The 21,847-nt window shown below is 37.9% G+C and overlaps 1 protein-coding gene across 10 annotated transcripts in view; it reads right to left on the bottom strand.

Annotated features, from left to right (window-relative positions):
* Window positions 1-1,793: 1,793 nt before the first annotated feature.
* Window positions 1,794-21,847, bottom strand: part of LOC135705295 (protein kinase C, brain isozyme-like) — a 147,479-nt gene continuing 127,425 nt past the window's right edge. For all 10 annotated transcript variants that reach the window (XM_065226954.1, XM_065226951.1, XM_065226950.1 and 7 more), the window contains 8 exons: window positions 18,338-18,491; window positions 18,043-18,271; window positions 17,672-17,977; window positions 17,513-17,604; window positions 6,494-6,695; window positions 6,239-6,427; window positions 6,042-6,182; window positions 1,794-5,981 (listed from right to left, as the gene is read on the bottom strand). In XM_065226954.1, the coding sequence (XP_065083026.1) occupies window positions 5,829-5,981; window positions 6,042-6,182; window positions 6,239-6,427; window positions 6,494-6,695; window positions 17,513-17,604; window positions 17,672-17,977; window positions 18,043-18,271; window positions 18,338-18,491 (1,466 nt within the window). In that variant the 3' untranslated portion in view covers window positions 1,794-5,828. The remainder of the gene's footprint in view (window positions 5,982-6,041; window positions 6,183-6,238; window positions 6,428-6,493; window positions 6,696-17,512; window positions 17,605-17,671; window positions 17,978-18,042; window positions 18,272-18,337; window positions 18,492-21,847) is intronic.

A 21,847-nucleotide genomic window follows, 5' to 3' on the forward strand; every position in this document is an offset into this window, starting at 1 on the left:
GAAATGTTGTGCAAGTACCAGAAGTTCAACAACGCCCAACTATGGACAGCTCAATGTTAATACCATTTACTCTTTGAATCAGCTTACACCAACATGATAATCTACTAAGAAACATCTAAGAATGTATAGAGATAAAGTTCAAAAATACAGTTTCAACTGATGGTACTTTATAAACGTCAAACTGTCCAATATTGGACCCTGCCAACACACGGCGCCTGCACGGCAATGTTGGCCGTCAGAGTGGTTCATCGGTTGCGAAGTGAAGTGTCTCTTAAACTGAAGCGATACATTTCTCAATGTTTCAACGTTATCCTAACGTAAACTTAATATTATCACCTATATGCCTGTCCACGCCCGAAACCCATCCACCACACAAAATCAAATAAAAATGTTTCTGTATGGCAAACACGTCCAGACATAAACGAGAATATGGGTGTATATCTTCACTGTAACAACTACGGGTAATCATCGAAAATACTTGCATTTTACTCAGACACTTTTGAGCCAACTGCAATCACTCTCTCATACTCGAAATGTGCCACGACCAAATTGGCACAACGACGCCCTATACGCTCTCTGACCAAAGCGCAGGGGGATGAATACCAAACACTTTTTAAAACTGTACGTTGCGCTGATCGTGTTGCAGTTTCATTTTTGACAGTTTCAAATTTTAGAACTGTCGAGTAGTTTGAAACAATTTTGAAACTCAGCATTGCGAACGGACTAACTGATGCTTCTTAAATACGCGTCAATCAAGAATTACATTTCTGCTTGATTCATGGGCTATTGCATCTGTGGTAGAGCTGTCACCTTATAACTCCATGATTCAAGCTTCTTGCAGCCAAGTCATGAGACAAGATTGCAGTGAGATTTTATCCATAATTCCACTACCAGATAGTGGGAGTTGGATTGTGAACACATACATACATATACCATATTGGGCTCAAGCCAATGGTGAAGTTGAAAGAAAAAACCTCACTTAAGTCATTTTGAGCGAAAAGCTCTCAAAGTAAAGGTCAATTCTCGATTACTCTTTCCAACGGACGTATCAGCTTTTGTAAATAATGCATTTGATCGTCTATTTGACGTAACCAGTAGCTCGCCCACGCATACTAACACCACTATCAGGTAGGGGAAAATTGTCCCTATTTGATGGTGGTGTTAGCATGTGTGGGCGAGCTACCAGTTACGCCAAATAGACGATCAAATGCATTGTTTACAAAAGCTGGTACGTTCGTTCGAAAAAATAATCGAAAATTGTATTGTTACAGTCCGTCAGAAAAATCCCGACACTACAGTTTCTAAATTAGAATGCAAACATCTCACCTGTCTGAGTGTTCAACTCGCTTAAAATAAAAATTGTCCACCTTCTAGTTGGTAGTAAACTTTTTTCTCCAGCAGCACTCACTAGAACTCTACCGAAACCTTACAAAAGCAGAATGGCGTCGGACTGTACTGACCGTGTAAACAATCAACTCGGCACATGGGTTGCTGGGATCCGCGTGAAGCGGAAAATCGATCAGTTAAATTGAATGTATCTTTTCGGCATAAAGTAAACGCAACAAAGGGATTTTTTCCTACAGATAAAAGAACAGTACTTTTTTTGTTTTTGCTGTATATCGACTAACCATTTTGATCCTTTTCTTACTCTTTTCTGAATGTTTGTTTTATTTTCTGCTAATTACTATTTGCTTGCATCAGTATAGAATCAAACGAGCGTCTGTGTTTCTTCTTCGACTGTGGGTTGTTGTTCTTTTTGTTGTTGTTGTTGTTATTGTGTGTGTAGTACATGCTTCGTGAATTATTGTTGATGATCAAAGCTGGCTTTGTTCATTGATTGCTTGTTTTTTTTTTATTTTTGTTTTAACTAGAGAGAGTGGTTGTTGTTCGGTTGGTGGTGTTAGATTTATGTTATGTGTTTATGGTTTCTTTTTTTTTGTAAGTTCGCGGCGAAAGGAGACAAGATTTTACTATTTATTGTATCTTAAAAAAGCAGTGTCCTGCTGCAAATCACTCTTCTTGAGACATGTTGTACACCTGTGTTGTTATATTTTTGTTTTGTTTTCTGGTAAGGATGTGTGAGTAAATTGTTTACTGGTTCGTCTGGAGAAAATTTTGTTTGCTACGACTAAAACGTGTTCATTTTTGTTTGCCATTCTAGCTGTTCCTTTCAATATGTTTGGTTTACTTTGTCAAGTGAGAATTGTGTTTTTTTTTCTTTTCCGTTAAATATTACTCGTGGGTATGCTTAATGTATCGTTTGGTTTTTCTTGATCAATATTATATGTGTATCCCTTAAATTCAATCAATATTCATGAAATCTGATAACAATTAGAGGTGTGAAAAAACAGAAACACTGAAATGTAAAATGCTTCAATTTCTCGAGTGTCTTTTCTTTGTTTAATTTTTTTACGAGTGTTTTTTTGTGTGAGTGTTTGTGATATTTGTCATTGAATATAAATCGAAATAGATAAATGTAAAAGATGTAGCTAAAATTTGGTTTTCTCTCCTTTCAGCATGCGCATTCTAGGGTAGTGCTTTCTTCTGTGTCTATTGAATATTCTCCCTCAATTTGCTGATACCAATACAGCGATAGGTTGTTGTGTTATCTCAATCGTCCATGTAGTAGTTTCGCATTGTTTTTTTTTTATTGTAATGTGTGAGTGTTTTCCTATGAGTATGATCTCGTGATTCTCACAAATTGTTACAGATTTAAAAATTAAGGCAGTGGTGAAATAGAAATTTCCTTACACGTCTCATTACGCTTTTTGTTATTTATAAGTATTTGTTTTGTAAACGTTTGTTTTATTTCTCACTTTTATCAGGTTCATTTATTTGTTTACCTTTCGGATTCATTAGATTATTGACCGCTCGTTATTATCGTCCACTGTGGCCGTTCGTGGCAGGCCGAACCGTTACCTAGCTATGGGTTTTGTTATGTTTGTGTCAACTACATAACATGACGATGACGGTGGCTTTACGTTGCTTGGTTACCATCATCGTTCTGTGCCACTGTGATCGGGAAAAGAATCAGCTTTAGTAAAGGACCATAGAACTTATTGCACATCTAAACTTGCACAGTCGGTACGTGAGGGAACCCCTGTACTACACAGAGGTGGGGATTCGTTGATGGTACAGATTATCTCAGTTTCATACTAACTCTAGCGAAGGCAACGTTTCGGCGCACCTCGTCAGGCATCCCTTCTTCTCGAGGGTGGCTTTAGCATTGTGTTACTTTTAGTATTCCTTCGTTTAATACTTTTTGCTTTAATACGTACCTAAAGTATTCCAATAGTGGCAAGAACGTTGCAGAAATGTAGGTAAGAACATTTTTCAAATTTAACAACAACATTTACAAAACTAGTCGAACAGATATAATGTAAACATAGTGACTATTATTTTTTTTCCGTAAATCTATCTTGCTTTGCAATCAGCACAACTTAATCCGTTTATGCAAATTAGAGTATATAATCTCATTCAACTATAATAATACGTTTCTTTTTTTGCTCTTGCGGTTTGATCAATAAATATCTAAAGGTAATTCTCATTGTTCTCTTCCATCTGTGGAGATTGTAGAAAGTTTGTTTCAATACGAGATTTTTGTTTTCTTTGTTCCTCTACTACCGTCACTTGAGGGGACTATGGAATGTCTTTCAGTTGTCAGCAGTAAAATTTCACTTCTTACTACCTTAGTCAATTTTCAAATCTAAGCTATTCTGGTTACTTCCTTGTTTTCTTCATTTATATAGATTAACTACATTTAGATTGTCAAAATTATAGTAAGATTTTTCCATGTTATCCTCATTCAATTTTCTCTTAGTTTGTTCACTAGACTGACTTTTTCCGCTTATTTTGCGTTGATGTCGTTTTACTTACGATATACATAGCCTAAGAGAGACTTCCTATATATATATATATATATTTTTTTCTTGTTTATGTTTTGCTTTATTTGCTCTGTTAGTTACGACACGAATATTTTGTTGCTGTTGTTCTTGTGATAAATAGAGTTATAGATTCATTTTTTTCCTCCTCTTGGTTTCCCTTACGATAATGCTCAAAGGAGTGTTTATTTTTTATATTTATCAATTACCTCGTATAAGTAGTGTGTAGTGTTAATGATCATTCTCAAAGATTTTCTACAATTCTTGTTGATTCATCCAAAATGTGTGTGTGACTTCTATTTTCTTTACGTGTACACGTAACCTGGTAACTTCCGGGTGGGGCCAAACCGCCGGAAGTTACTCATTACTGCCACGGTAGTTTTTTTTTATCCAGGGAAAAAGACGTCTATCCCATTTGCATTTGAAATGATTGAATTTCACTATTATCACAATAATGATTTAATATGTTAAATTTACTTTTCTAAATGTATGATTTAAGTAAAAAGGATAATATACATTACATTTTTCCCTTCATTCATATATAATATAAAGTGCAAGATTAAAGCTCAATTTTGTTGTTTCATTTTTTGAATGTTTTATATTCTTTTTTTTTTGTGTGTTTTATGTCTTCTGCCTACATAATGTCATACACAGTCGAGATGACGTATCGCTTAAATATCATAATTATTGCTACTAAAGAATGGAAGTTTTTTTTCTATTCGTAAACTGATAAACAAGCTAGCTGATTACATTTTTCCACCATTTTTTTTTCAAATACACTGAGAATAAACACAAAACCAAGAGAAGTAGGCGAATGAGAAGCACTTGGTAGAACATTTTCCCAGAAACGCACACTACGTGGCGATTTGTGTGCAACTGTCACTCCCCACAGCGCGCGTTGCACAGTAGGCTGTGTTTGAGTTTGTTTTGTTTACATTTTATTTTCTCGCAATAGACCATTTTACGAGCTGATTTTCAATTCAACATCAGTTCTGTCAGGTAAACTGGCTCCGTTTATATCGTAAAATGGACTATCGAAGGCAAGTGGAAGATTATGCAAAGACAGTTAAAGAACGCTTTGGCAAAGGAATTGTAATAGAAGATTCATTTTCTTTCGCGTATGTTTGTGTGTGAGAATGTGTATGTGTGAGTGTTTTGTGTTCTGTTTTCTCCACTGGGTGTAGAAATGGTGCCATATAAGTGGTTCAAACTCTAGCACTGCTACGCTAATGAGTATGTGTTCTGCAGTTTTCTTATCATACTTCAACATCAATGGTTTAAATAGAATCAATCTTTTACTCTTCTTTTTGTATATGTTATAAGAATTCAAAAAGTTTCCACATTGTATTCGCTTTTAAATATAAAAGGGGTGTGTGTGTATAGTATATAACAAGGTGCCACATTAGTAGAAATAACAGTACTACGAGACTATTTGGCCTGGATGATTTTTTTTTCTGTATTCACTACAGGTTTGCCAGCAGAAACTGCTAGCATTTAAAATGAAGAGGGAAAATATGTTGCTTCTGGTTTGTCAATCACTTCAAACCATCTTGGTGCTCCTCGTTTCTTATGCACAAGCCGAGCTGCTTCCAGTGAATAGCTGAGCAAAACGAAATCCTACATTTTGGTGTCGTGTTTTGTTCGTTTTACATGGTTTTCTGTTTTCGAGAGGAAGACTGAAACAAGTTCAGAAACACTTTGGAAAAGCGGTTGAAGTGCCATTGCAAAAGTGGCTTAAATATAACATGCTAGAGAGTAGATTCATTTACGATTCACTTACACATTAAAAGGGATTTTCGCACATCTTTGGATTCACACCTGCTAGCTTAGCTATCAATCAATCTGTGTTGAGCAGGGGTATTTATCTTTTCGAGTCTATGGTATCAGGTCCGGGATCGGGACCGCCTAATGATTGCTGCCTTCTTCCAACAAAAAACATTAAATTCCTTAGATGTGTTGCACAAATTCCGGATTGAGATAGGAGAATCCATTGAACTCGGTCTGATCGAGGTTCATCATGAAAAGCTTATCCGTTGGTGTTAGATCGGTCTTCTCCGAAGTGAACTGACGGTCGAAGTTGGATACATCCTTGCGATGTTTCTGTGAATGGAAAGGTGTTGTTAACTAACATACATTAGATCACTGAGAGGTTGACATTACGATTTTTGGTTTGAACGGTGGCTGCACTTCACGGCTCTCGATCTTTTCCCAATCAATACGGCGGAAGAACGCATGAGCCCGTACGTCCTCCTCACCACGCGCTCCACAACCTAATCGTTTCTGTGGGTTCTTGGTCAACAACTGAAAGCAAACGTTCCCATTAGTATTTACCAGCTTTTAAAATATTATTCACTTACCCCCTTGCAAACATCTTTGGCCTCCTTACTTAAACTCTTCGGATAGGACACATTGTGATCGGTGATGGCAGCAAACAGTTCCTCTTCGTCCTCACCGTCGAACGGAGGCTGTCCGACCAACATTTCGTATAGAAGCACACCGTAAGCCCACCAGTCGACCGATTTGCCATACGGTTGGTACAAAATAATCTACCGATACAATGAAAAGCACGTTAACATAACCTCATTCTAGTTAAATTTTCATCTCCTTCGAACCTCCGGTGCAATGTAGTCCGGCGTGCCGCAGAACGTCTTCGTAGTTTTATCACCCATGATGCCTTCCTTGCACATTCCAAAGTCGGCAATCTTGATATGTCCATCCTGGTCCAGTAGAACGTTATCCAGCTTCAGATCACGGTACACGATGCCACGGGTGTGCAAATAGAACAAACCAATGGCAATCTCCGACGCGTAGAAGCTGTAGATGAAAGACACAGACGGCATTAGGCATTATACTCTACAGAACATGCCGTATCAGTGAAACGATGTCAGGTTCCCAGGGATGGCTACGCTTTTTGGAGCACCCAGGGTGCCATGTATTTTTTGAAAATGTCAGGAAACTTAGTGATAAAAATCAGAATTTATCAGGAAAACCATTTTGGATATCAAGTGTATTAATGTGATACTCTAAGGAAGCCTTAGCGTGAAACTTTAAAGGCACAAATGTCAGCTTCCACAAAACATACACTGAAAATGTATTTTCGTTATTTCTCTGAAAACCGTTTCGTAAAAATGAATATCGTACATACAACACATCTTTCATAAATAATACGAAACATTCGTTTTTCCTGTCATCTGGCGTAATGTCAATATTACGCCTTATTCGTATAATATACAAATACATCTTCGTACACCCAAACCAACAACTGCGCTTATTGTCTCCTAAAGTGCTGATTGTGTGTTGGAGATGGGACATTTTTTTTAGAAATATTGTCGGTTTGACGAATACATGCAAGCTACAACAATAAATCAAATTACTCGTCGCGGTGGTTTTATGTTAGATAAAAAAATTACATGCAAGCAGCAGAAAAAGCAAGCGAAATCGAATTTCCGTTCCATGTGTGCTTCTTATTTGCCTTTAGCTTTACCATTTTGCACAGCACAGATAGAGCAATGGATAAAGCACAGATCTGACGATCGCAAGGTTCATGAGTCGGGTCCGGTCTGAAGACTATTATAATTTTTTTGTCATATTTATTCCTTCCAATGATGAAGTTATTTTTACCCATCCTCACTAACACACTCCACATTTTTCGGTTTCCACAACCAACACTTGTGGCCCGCTGGTTGGGTGTAGCGATAGCGAGTGTGGCAGTTCTAACGAAACTAGCTTCATACAATGTACAAATCCATTTCGTTGCAGAAAACAACGAATAAATTCGCAGAACAAACGAGCGATTTCGTTGTATAAACGAAATTTTATTTTCAGTGTACAAATTTGAAATTCCTACTCCTTGTTTGCTGTGCTACTACAAACAGAGAGTAGCAACAGTCTTCTACTTGATACAAAATACGTCTTCAACTGCAAATTTTGAAAAAGGTGAGCCTAAGAGGGAGCGGCTAATTATGACAAATCAGGTTTGATAGACAAATCAGGATGTTATTAAATATCATGATAAATTAAGGGTTTATCATTTTATCAGGATGGGCCCAAAAAAATCAGGATACCTGGCAAAGCTGGGAGCACCGTTCATTTTTTTGACGTAGGACCACCCAACTAACATTTTCAGCTTTGTAAGCCAACTTTTCCAGCGTTGTACTGTAAAGTAGCTGAAAAGAAGCTGCAGATACAGCTACAAGCAAAAGCTAGCAAAATAGTTTTGGAGAGCGTTTACTCAACTTTCTCACAACCATTATTCAATTTGTCAGTCGCATTGAATAACATCAGCCAATAATCGCTGCAGCGTTGTCAGTATTCCAGATCTACCTTACATACATTACATACTGGACCACCGTTGCCAGTATTGCAGATTTATCTGGATTTTCCAGATTTTTAGCCATCTTCATCTGTATGAGCTTTACTAGCATATCGTTCTTCCATATTGTGGGCGATCACGGTGAGCCATGATTATTACTCAAGTCTATTACCAACGGAATGTCGTGTTCATGAACAAGTTTTCAAGTCCAAGATTTTCCAGTCACAACATCGTGTAATTTATCCCAGGTTTCTTGTATCCACAAATAGACTTCTATTAACGAGATTTGGTTCAAACATTCATCTGTGTTCCTTTCTGGTGGTCTTAAGCTACGATCAGACTAGCTAGTTTCAATTTAAACCAGCACAGTTTATCTGGATTCTAATGTAATCGGTTAACAGTTATCTGCAGACAGTCAAAATATTGCCAATTCAGAGAAAAATTAGCATTTGACGTCAGATTTGACAACCAACATTGACAACCCTACTGACGCTGCTTTGGGAATTTTCGAGCACTGGTTCAAAATCTTTCCTGGAAGACCTTGTTTGCATGACAACGCATAGCACATTAAAAAACAATTATAAAACAAAAACAAGTCTGATGGAAGTTCGCAAGATAAATTGAAGAAAACTGAAGCAATTTTAATTGAAAAGTAACTTAAAACTACCTGCCTGCGCAATGGTACAGGATTCTCCGACCAATCAACCTTGGCAAACCTCTTCACAGTTGTTTTTTAGATCTAAAGCAAACCCCACACGTATCAATATATTGACGCGAAGGGGAATTATTGACATTAATATTGATGATGTGAATACAGAAATATTGTCAATACCGATGTATTGACGTCAATATTGAATGTATTGACAATACGATTATTGTCAATAAAAGCAATCGTGTACGGTCCACATTAGGTTTACAGGTGGTTCCGGAACAGCCTGAATGATAATCTACTGATAATCCAGCCGATTAAAAACAACAAGCAGATCATTCTACCTTCAACCGAGCTTTCGATTAATTTCCGGTTATTTGCCGGTTGTAATTTGTTTCGTTGTCTACATTTCTATTACGGAAATTTTGTTGTGTCTATACCAAAGAATCAAAAATATCTCCAAATGACAAAAGCACAAGCGATCAACGAACCGAATAATCCAGTATTTTACGATCGCTTATGGCCGCCACAATCTGAATCTGAATTTGAACGTTTACACATCAAACGACTCAACCCAAACGTCAAATCATATGTTCCCTACCAAAAACTCAGTCAGATTGTGGCGGCCATAAGCGCTCTTAAAATGCTGGATAACGTTATGTCAGAAGACGAAAGCTATAATCTTCTTCCTTTTTTCATGACAAGCAGCCCGTGCGACACAACAGCTCAATCGGGTAGAAGGAAACGAGCAAATTGTTTTCAAGCTGCTTCACGGAGTAAAGCCGAAGATGATACACATGTGTTAATGGGAATTTTTTTGTTATGTCTTTTCTCGTTTCAGATCAAGCTAGGTCCTTATCCGTGTATATTGCAACAAAGCAGGCAAGTAATATATCATTAAGGTGCATTCAGATCTGAGCGATATTTCACGCGCGGAGAGAGATTTTGCGAAGGTACGAGAGGGAGAAAAGTACTAGTTGTCTCTCTCATTCCAACGCAAATTTTGCTCCGCTCCGCTAATGAACGCTTAGATCTGAATACACCTTTATCCTTCTACCACTTCGATCGAGCTATGTTAAGCTGGGCTTAGACACGGACAATTTTAATTCAACTGACTTGAACGCGAATTGAACGTGTAAACCAAAGATGAATACTAAGATGAAACTGTCGGAAGAAAAACTTTCTATTTTAGTGTCCTCTTTCGCGGTCCCTTTTATCCAATAAATACCCCCCGTATTCAAGGTAATTTTGTGGTTTTGCTACCCCCTCGGTAGAGTTGAAATTTTGCGCTCATTTTTATCAAAACAAAATCAGAGATGTCCCATTTTTTTATTACTCGATTAACAACTAATCGATTTTTTTGTTCGCTGTGCTGCCATTTTTCCACCAATGAGAGTGCAGCACATGTTTGAAACGATCGGTGATGATCCTGTGGAGATGTTAATGCTTATTTCGGCATGATCTAACCGATTATAAATAGTTTACTTTTCGGTTCGTTAATCGATTAAACGATTATTCGAATGAAAATCGGACATCACTAGATGAATGTGAAACGTCATTTCAAATATAAGGCCGTTCATAAATAATGATACAATTTGAAAGGGACCGGGGCTAATCACAAATTACGTCCCCACGGTAACTGAAATAAACATGAGTGTTCACCGGTTGTGTAAACCATGCCATTCAACTGACTTGATCAACTCACTTGAATTGAAAAAAGTTGAACCAGGCTCAACTTTTCAAGCCAATTGAATTCAACTCAGACTAGGTAAACCCAGCATTACAGAGCGAGTTTGTCATGGTAGTCGTAGCAACCGTTTTGTCTGTATCGTTGGCTGCTTTATGTGTTTGGATTCGCTGGTCTATGCACATTAATTTTGGAATATTTGACAGCTGCGGTTTATTCTTCGTCTTCTTTGTGAAATTTCGATGCATGCTAAGATTTATGTGAATCGGCAATATCTGTGACTGCCGAACTACGGACAGTCAAAGTGTACATATTATCTGTGACAGTGTGATCATGGCCTGTCGACAAATTATTGCTGACGATACAGACTAATGTGTGTGTTTCTGCAACTGTTTTCAGAACTTTATCTGTCGCAGATATTTTCACATTCGGCAGTTTGTTTAGGTTTTTATTTCCAGTGTCCAATATGGTTGGTTTGGATCTTGGTTTGGATTAAAAAGCATTGGGTTGTGTGATTACAAGCGACTTGAAAATGGACGATTGCGGTAAAAAATTAAGAAGTGACCCAATAACTGCCAAGCGCAATCGTCGAACGGTGACCCATAAGGTCGCTGCCATGCTGACAAGGCACGCGAAGCGAAGCATCAAATCGAATGTAATACCCCGTTCACATTACAGCGTATTTCACGTGATATACGCTGTCTAGTTTTCACTAGAAATACTATGTATGAGTGCTCATTGCAAGACAGCCTATATTACGTGATATAGGGGAAATGACGGTTTCGGCATGACAGACTATTTTCGGCAACCCAAATTGAAACACTATTTTCACTGGATTTTCTTACGAAAACACTTCGCTGAATGTATGCAAACGATTCTTTATGCTTTCAGCTTCAATTTGACTATATTTTTACCACTGAGAAAAAGCAATCTAGCAAGGTTTTCTTGAAACGCATCACACGCACTACAAATTGTAGCTGATTTTGAGTTGCCGATAATAGAACAGCAGATTTACATGCAGTTCAAATGGAACGGTTGCCGAAGAAAAACTGGTTGCCGACAATACTCGCTCTCTCTAGAGAAGATTGGAGCTTTGCAAAAGCGTTTCAAAACAGTTTTTGACAATTCTTTCGACTGAAATTGTTAGAGCAGCTGGCAGCAAAAGATTGTAAACAAACCAATACTGCACATGTGTGCGTTACTTAGAGAAAAAGGCTATAGAAAGAAGGTCGCCGCTTAGGTTGCCGAGAATACGTAAATTCCCCTAGGTAGGCTGTAATGTGAACGGGGTGTAAGGAATAATATAAATAATAAAAAATCATTTGAACGCACGACGCAACGCATCGCTTTCCGCATCAGCTGTCAAACTGGTTTGGAACAGTGCTTGCCTTGATGCAAACTCAGTTCAAAATTGATCGAGAATTGTTCTGGTTTATACCTCGTTCACATTACAGCGTATATCACGTGATATACGCTGTCTTGCAATGAGCACTCTAGTTTTCACTGGAAATCCTATGTATGAGTGCTTATTGCAAGACAACCTATGTTGCGTGATATAGGCTGTAATGTGAACAAATACATTTTAGAGCTAGTCTAAAACAAAATTTAGACCACCAGTACAAGACCTCGGCCTGGATCTGTTCCACAAATTTAGACCAAATCAACCAATTAGATCGCCACTAAAGATGCCCTTATGCTATTTTAAATGAGACGAGGTATCCAGCTTTCCATGCTCGGTAATGGCGGCCTGTTTGTATGAATAAATGTATCCTTCACTGTGCTTTTTGACACTTTCTTCTGTTCCAGGGAGAGAGAAAGGGAGGAGTCAAAATTCGAACCTCCAGATAGCACAGTGAAGGATACATAGAAAGCTGGATACATTCTCGCCGATGGAACGTTTATTCGATATGAGTTAGGTAATACAGTAGTGGCGCTAGGTGCCGCTAGTGTGCCATTTAACTTCTAATTGCTTGCTTTAACTTGCGACCTCGAATAGATAGAAGCTAGCGATGTCGAACAAAGTTGTTTACATTAATAAGACCGAATGGATGGTGGACAGCCCAGTTCGGAATTCACTCACTAGGTGACGCTAGTGTGCAATTTGACATCGTATTGTTTGTTTTTCATTTGATAGCACGACTAGATATAAGTTTTTCAGTCTTTAGTTAAGTTGATCTGTATGACAAAACCTATCGTATGGTGGGCATATTAACACTAGTGCCATTGGATTCTAAGGGCTTGCTTAAGTCGACATGTTGCCGTCTTTAGTCAGTCAGATGAATAGTTGGTCAGATGAACAAGACCTATTGTATAGTAGGCAGTTTAGTTTAGAATTGTCACACCAGGCAGCGGGAGTGGACGATTTGAATTCTAATTACTTGCTTTAACTTAACAGCTGAACTAGATAGTAGGTAAGTTATGCAGACTTATAAGACCTGTTGTATAGTGGACAGTTTAGTTGAGAATTTCCGTTTACCAGCCAGCGCTAGTGTACCAAGTGACCTATTTCCTTCGGCAAAGTTGTTCGAATGAACAAGATCTATTAAATGGGGCACAGCTTTTTCAACTACCAAACAACCTGTACTCTACTAATAAACTGTATTAGCGCTACTTTGGAATCATTTTTACAGTCAACTAGGTGTATTTTCAGACGTGTGCAGTTCTACAGCTTTTACTCTGCTCCTTTAGAAAGCTGAAGTAACTAGTCGAGAAAAGTGATTCATGTGTACTATTATAAAGCCTCTACTCAACGATCTTGTTGTAGTAGGGGCTGTCGATTTTTTTAACATCAGTTCAAAGTGTTGGCGTAGCTTAGTTTGTAGTATTATGGTTTGCCAATGCGGTCGTGTCGAAATCGATTCCAGGTTCCGATGCAAAGGTAATAATTTAGTGATGTGCATATAACTAATTCCGATAAAAGCGTGAACAATATTTAAACCGGGGAAAAGGTTGAATAAGCGCCTTTCAAGTTCACACACAACTAAACAGCAAGATACCAGCTGTATAGAAGTGTAAATAGATATGCAATAAGCGCATGTCCTAACCGGTCCCAACAGCCATAAGTAGTTGAGTAAGTTCGCCAGATTTGCTTGTACAGAGGTTGAGTAAAGGCCTAAACGCAATGTGGACGGAAGCGGAACGGAAACGGAAAGTTTGACAGTTGTCACAAATAACATCAAGATGCCTAACCGAAGTCGATTTGCTTCTAACTAGTTTTCAATCCGACAAGTAAGCGTACTCAGATCGGGCTTTTCCGCTGCCGCTGCCGTTCCGCTTCCGCTGTCATTGCGGTTGGGCCTTAAACGTTGCCTCATATCGTATTACGTTTGAATAACAGCTTGAGGATGTTATAAGAAATGAGTAAAGCGTTTACATTGTGAAAATTATTAGTTGGGTACCGTCGTTACTTGTGAAATCGAGACTAAACAAATGTAACGTAGTGGCTTGTAACGTATTGATTGGCAGTGTATGCAACATAAGCTAAAGAAAAGCGGACTAAAATAATAATAGCTATAAAAGGGTGGCACAATTTAATTATAAACCTATGCCTTTTGAGTTTAAAATGTGTTCCTATAAAACCATTCAATAAACTTTCAATGTATTGCATTAAAGCGTTCGCTATTTGATATATTTTAAATTAAAAACAAATAAACGTTGTCTTTTGAGATTTGTGATTCATATATCAAGAGCCCCATGTGAAAAGGGCATACAAGCTTTTTGTAAACAAACCTTTGTAGGCTCTCCTTTCGCCAACCGAGGGTCGCCCACGCAAACTAATAACATCATCGGGAAGGGGAAAGCTTCCCTTATCTGGTGATGTTGATGGTTTGCGTTGGTGTCATATGGGTGGCTAGAAAAGGGCATAAGAAGGTTTGTTTACAAAAAGCTTTTATGCCCTTTTCACATGTTGTTCTTGATATGTGATATCATAAATTGCAATATCAAAATAGGATATGTTTTCAGACGCACTTCTCCGACAAACAGACGTAACTCTTTAAATAAGTTTTCCTTAAAAATATCGTGACGGAACTCACTAACAACACCTCGCGAGCTATTTGCGGAAAAAAATCTTGCTTGCCAAGTCTCATGCAATGTTGCACACAACTTCGATGGAATGTTTAGAAACGTCAAATTTAACGTTAAATGCACAGCAAAAAATTAATTTTTATATGACATCAAAGTGTCAAAAATATGGTGTAATATTACTTGCCAAAAAGGACAAAATTATCACTAATACAGTACATGAACTGACATTACGCTGGTTTACGGCATTTGTTTATTTTTGTGGCCATAAAAGTTGCATGAAATTTTCGACATGCTTGAAGTGCATCCTCTTGAATGTAATATTAAAATTTAATTTTTGCTGTGTGCGTGTAAGGGAAAAGTGTTACGTCTGTTTGTCTATGGTTTTACGCCGGTTTTTTTTTAAATGAAATTCATTTTAATTAAGAAACTGCTGCTTCGTTTACTGCAAAATAATTTAGCTACCAAAACTGGATTGTACATGTTTGAATCCTTATTTAAATGGGATATGAACTGAAATTTGATTTTTTTTAAATTGAATCTTTAATTAAGGATAGTGAATGTTGCTTATTTTCATTTTTTAATATCGAATTAAATTTTTGTTGATTTGCGAATGAAATTTATAAATCAATAATTTTGTAATTATTATTGAATTGAGCAACAAAAACAATCTCGCAGTCCTACGTCAATAATGTGGCCGTGCTTAAGATACAACACTTAACTTTTTTGTTTTAAATGTGTGCAAAATTACTGTCAGAACTGTTTAGCACGGAAAATGTTTAACATCGACTGCAGGAACGAATGAAGAATACATAGAAGCCAGATGTCCTGTCTTATCTTAGATATTTTGCAAGGAAGATCAGGAAAATCGTCAGTAGGCCGCGCTTGAAAGCTGACGTGATTTTCTGTTGCTGCGTGCTTTTCGTTCGCGAACTTAAATGTTTCTGCTTTACATTCGTTCATTTGTGTGCTGAAATTGAGTTTCAATTGTTCATAAAATTACTATTTAGTGATATATCGTGTTTCGTTTGTATTTAGCTGTCCCGGTTCAGTAATCCAGTGGTAAATATTCGGAATACAAGCCAAGATTATCAAGGACAGAAGTATACAAACCGACACGAGCAGGTGGCAGAAGAGAACGAGAGAACAAACTACAAGCAGCACATTTTGGTGAGTTCGTTTCAAATTTATTTATTTGTTTATTTACTGATAACCAATTTCTACTAATACTAAATACGCGCGAGAATCAATGGTGTAAATATTTGATTCTGGAAGTGTGAATGCACTCCAAACAACCGTAAAAGAGATGTCACCACTAAATTGTATAGGAGAAACTAATGTAACAACATTTTTCCCCATAACATTTTCACGACATTTGCCACCTCTGCTCCAAGCATCCATTTCATATGACGATGTATTCATACAGATCTTATTGTGACTTCAGAATACACATGTATGAGCAGTCATTCTTGAAATGGCTCGTTGGATTTATAATAGAACTGCTACCTTCCACACAGAAAAAATTCTGAATTTTAACTATCGCGTAAAATCTCCCTTCGTTTACTTTTGAGCTATACTTAGTATAAACAGCGCAATCGTTTGCAAGCTTGCATACAATATTGCTAATTTATGCGATATTGCGCTTAAATTTACACGAAATATCGCGTAAATTTATACCTAATCTAGCGTTAATTTAATGTGCGCGATATCTCGCAGAAATTTACATGAATTTTTCAAACGGTGCATGTCCAGCACAGCAAAAAAATAATTTTGATATCACGTCAAAGTGGATGCACTACAATCATGTCGAAAATATGGTGTAATATTACTTGCTAAAAAGGACAAAATTATCATTAATACAATGCATGAACTGACATTACGCTGCTTTTACTGCATTTGTTTATTTATGTGGTCATAAAAATTACATGAAATTTTCGACATGATTGTAGTGCATCCACTTTGATGTGATATCAAAATTATTTTTTTGCTGTGAGGGCTAAAAATGTTTGCACCTGATGAAACAACTGTATCAACAAATAGGTTCGGACAGGTTTCTTCCATAAAAGCACTGCCGAACGATGAGAGATGGATTGTAAAACGCAACAATGATCAGAACTAGGGACAACAGTACTGTTTTCATACAAGCGTTCATATGAAAAGTGCTTCGTTTAGACTTCCCTGCGGAGCCCCAGATTATGTATCGGTTACAGCCGTTGGAGCATAGCGTTCACGTCGGTTCGTAACAAGAAATTGAAGTATTTTTTCACCATCGCCTAATCTCTTGTCTAATATATTAAATGTATAAACCACCCTACAAATGGTACTCTTTGACCAATGCAATCAATTAAATGCCCACTAACTTCGTTTAGCCCGGCATTCCACCGAATTCACTACTATGCTCGCTCACGTACCGTATATAATTAATGTACGGTAGTGAAATAATTATCCCATAATTATCACGCGTTGTATGGCTCGAAAAAAAAACAACCGTAGAAGAAAGCCGAAACCACACCGTCACGTTGCGTGACCGACCCGTCAACCATCAAGCTAGCTACCACCAAAGACCAAGCGAAACGCGGTGCGGAACAACAGCATAATTAAGATCGAAAATCACCGCGTGGACGGTGTCCTAGTCGCGCTGGTCTTGGATTATGTAGTGTAGTCGTAGTGAAACAAGAGTTGATAGGTAGTAAAATTCCGTCAAATTCACCCCGGATAGATGGGTGATGTGACATGGGTAAAACTAATTATCCCCTCCTTTCTGTGAGCCCGGTCAGCATGGGGACTAGGAATCACCACAAGAAAAAGTTATGCCTATTGTACCCGATGGGAAAACGTGTTGTTAGAGGAAACATTACCATTCTTGGCGTTTCATTTGACCTGGCTTGGGTTTATGCGACTGATTAAAATTAACAAAACGACTCTTAGCCTTTTAGATGATAAGAATAATGACTACTCACACAGCTACCGGTTCCTTAAACTTGCCGCATTGTTGTATTTGGAACATGAGATCTCCACCGTTGACATACTCCATAACGAAATACAGTCGATCCTGTAGAAGACGGTAAAATATTATCAACGTGTCTCGCTAATTGCCGCATAAACCGGTAACGACTTACCATGGTTTGGAAACAGGAATGTAGTTGCACTAGGAACGGTGGCTTAGTGGAAAGTGCGAGTACTCGTTTCTCCACCATGGTACACTCGACGTCATCGTCCTGGATGATGATATCCTTCTTAAGGATTTTTATGGCATACAGCTCGTCGGATCCCTTTCGCTCGGCTAGCATCACCTTACCGAACGAACCCTTTCCGAGAACCATCAGGAAGTTGAAATCCGTAGCCCGTATCACGTCCTTCTTGCCCATGTTGTGAGGAACATCCTTGTCGCAAGTCATAGGTGCTTTCTTCGATATGGATGTTTTCTGTTCGGAGGAATTGAAATTTAATCAAAAAGTATAACAGAGCTAGTCCGTTTGGCATATCTTACCCTCATCTGACTCTTCAACTGAACCAAATCGGTGCCTTCCTCCGGCACTGGAACGTTGTAGTACTCGCCCTCTTCCTGGGTAAGCAACTTGAACCACCCGTCGACGGGATTTTTCAGAATTTCCGAAATACCGAACGACAGCGAGCCCATGAAGTCGTTCCTCGAGGTACGATCCCAGTCCCACACCTCGATCAGAATGCGACGATCCTTGTCCTCGGCTTTGAGATCACTGCATTTGTGAAGATATGATTTATTTGTGTTGGAAAATCAAACATCCCACCTGTTGCACACTTACAAGAAAATGGTCTCATTCCACACCGGATTGAGTGATGCCCGGATGGTCTTGGTTTTCTTCTTCACGTTGTCCGCGTCTGGAATGAGCTTGATCTTGACGTACGGGTCGCTGGAGCCGTTTGGATCCATTGGAATCAAGTTGCGCCCCTGTTTCACTGTGGAGTAGAAATGGATGGAAAGCTTAGTACTGGTCAGCAGTTGGGTTGGAAATTGTGCTTTAATTTGGGTCTTGAATTTGAATATCAATATGAAAGGGTTCAGTTGTTTATTTGCAATCCAACGGATTGTTGTTGCAAAGAAAATGGTTTTTAAAGCGTATGGGAATAGTTAACCAAAGCCCCCATCCTCTGAGTTACTATTAACAACTGCTTTTAAGATGATTCCGATTGTCTACGGTTTATATAAATTTCCAAAAAATGTCTACTGGGGACTTGGAATAAATGTCAAGACTTGTGAGTCATAAAGGATTTCCAAGGACTAGACTGAGGTTGGTAGAATCCTCAAATGATCGTTGTCATCGCTGGTCTTGTAAGATCTGCCATGATAGTGGCCATTTGTAGATGCTATCATCCATGTCCTTAAATTCAAATTTCAATAATCTGAGACTAAGAGAAACTCAATATGTTAGATTTTAAACAATTTTAGGATTTTGGTGATAAGTTCTAGAGGAAGTTCTGAAGAGGTTTGATTGATAATTCCGCTAGAGTACGGAAGTGTTAAAATTTAGCATTAATGCGACAATACTAATCAAACGGACACTCCTTTACCTAGCTCATACATTGATGGAATGAGGGGATTTAAGGTATGTTCTGTAGATTTGAGGACATACCTCAAATACCTTCATCCATCAATGTATGAACTAGGTAAAGGAGTGTGCGTTTGATCAGTATTGTCGCATTCAGGACTTTCTCTAGCTAATAAAAAATTGCACTAAAGCTTCATGTTGATATAAGAAGGACATTTTCTCCCAACTCAGAATAAAGAAGTTTCTAGAGAAATCGGATGCGAATTTTAGTGATAATTTGAAGGGAACTCTCAGGAGCACTTGTGTGGTACTCTGAAGATAGTTCCTAGTGTTGACTTAAATTCCAAGGCAGTTCTGATAAGAACCAAGAGAATTCCGAAGAGTGTTCTGAGAAGAATTGAAAAAGACGTTCTGTTTGAATTCCAAGGAAATGGGGAGAAGTATTTTAAGAAAAATTCCAAGGTAACAGGACCACTGCACAATTGTATTTAGGACGACAAAAATATTTGCGCTTAAATCGTTTGTTTTAGGTGTATGGTGTCTTCGGGAAAGTTTTCATATATTTTATATTATATAGGGGAAATAGCTCTCATGTTGGCCTATGGATCAGCTATTTATCAATTTTATCTAGATGAACGCGTCATTGGGACGGTACTAATGGATATTTTTGGTCGCTATTGAAAATTTAGTCGACTGCTGAATCTATGTATAGGCTCAACTTAAGGGCATTCAGGCCGACATTACATCCATTTCCCTTGTATATATATTTTTTTATAGTCCCATTAGCATTTTTGGCGAAAATTAATTATACATTGGAATCTTTTGTCAAGTACCATCACTTTACAATGTACACGAAAAGTTTCCTACTTTGCTCAGAAAATGTCGCGAATAATACCAAAACTATGTTGTCCCTTCCATAAGAAGAGAGAAAAAAACCTTAAACAACGTTTTTCGCAGCTTGCTGTTTTTACGAGTGGGACAACTATGCTGAAGAAGGCAGTACAGGACTGGACAGAATAAAGTACGTACACATAATGATATAATGTTTAGCTTGCAATATCATTTTCAACACTAAATATTTGCATTTTAAATTTGTTGTATTTTTAGTAAATTTAACAGAATTTTATTTTCTTGTTAATTTAATTTATTTTTCAATTAAACGTCACATCCTTTGAATGCATATTTATTTCGTACTATTGCATAGTTACTGAAACCGCCTTTTTTACTTGGACAAAATAAAATAACGGGTGTTCAATAAAAAATGATTTTTTTTTTCAGTCATACAGCTAATAAAAAAAAAATTTTTCAACGAATTCAGTATTTTTATATTTAAAAGATAATGTTTATTCTTAAAAAAAAACTTAGTCGCGATGCTCTCACAAGAGCGCTGGACGGCACTGAAATCATTCTCATTTTTTATTGAACACCCGTTATGCACTAACATTGCACTGACCTGCTGCATGGCCAAAGTCCTGGAACTGATGGTCAGGCTTGCCTAAACTCCTCGAACTCAGATTATGCCGTATAGATGCTCATTCATCGTATGCTAGTTCATCCCTCACATATAAAGAGCAATGGTGTCAAATCCAAAGAGCGCAAAAGAGCTCGAGCTCAGATTGATGCTCAAGCTGGACTTCCACAAACACGTATCACGATGAGTGATGCGGGGTTTGTTCTTGAGTGAGGCGTGATTTACATCGGCTCTGCTCACCAAACAACATTTTGAACTTCGGGATGGACTCGGTGAAACCGTAAATATAGAGCTTCGTTATGTATTCGGAGAGAGCTCGCACGGCCTTTGATTTATGCACGGTTCTTCCATTCAATATTATACAATGGCCTATAGGATCATTCCCAGAGAACGTAACATTTTTAGAGATTGATTATTTTTTTTAACTCGGGGACCACTTTTTGGGTTACTCAAACTCAGTCACAAAAATCTTTGATTGCTTTTTCCGTTAAGTGCTTTATGAGTGGATAAACGAAATTATATTTCTGACTTAGAATGTACGAGGGAAAAACTAGTAAAGGCACTAATTACTCCGTTTATGGATTATCCCTTGGTGCTGTCTTCGTATTCTCCCGTTGCCTTTTAACATGTTAATTCATTCAATTCGCTACCCTCGCTGCACACACGGTAGCTCGGAAATCTTTCTGGACCAACAATTGAAATAGGCAGAACAACCAAACGTAAGCAATGGCTTTAAACACAAACTTCTTGAGAATCAAAACACTACCACGTAAACTAAAATTTCCATTTGATAAAGGAAGTTTACTCTATCAGATGATGGTGTTAGATTGTTTGGATGTGCTTTGATTTTCGAAGAATTCTAGACTAACATTTGAAAAGGGCGTAATTCCAAAATGACCATATCGAGAAAATCGCTTCTGAATTTTGTTGACCTAAAAATTAATCCTATTTCACGACTTTCCATTTTCTGGTTGATTTTATAAGCTTGACATATAGTTAATAGTGTAATCTATCATCATGCATCACTAAAAACTCAAAAAAAAGTTTTCTTTGTCGTGAAATTGAGAAGAAAACATCATACGCCCTGATAACTTCATACATGTTGTTACCCCCCAGATCTTCCACCCTTTGAACTGCCAACACTGGTGATACGCCGTGGAAGTACACCCTCGGGATTTTTTGTTTGTTGTTCCGCCTTGGTTCTTCGTTCGCAAATTTTGTGAGAGTGGAATTACGCCCGGAGATTTTTTTGGTCTTCTTTTTGTTCGTTGTTTACACGTGAACTACCAATCGGA

Source organism: Ochlerotatus camptorhynchus, unplaced genomic scaffold (assembly GCF_037179485.1).
Source record: "Ochlerotatus camptorhynchus isolate MF236.1 unplaced genomic scaffold, CSIRO-AGI_Acam_v1.1 ptg000265l, whole genome shotgun sequence".
NCBI classification, from domain to species: domain Eukaryota; kingdom Metazoa; phylum Arthropoda; class Insecta; order Diptera; family Culicidae; genus Ochlerotatus; species Ochlerotatus camptorhynchus.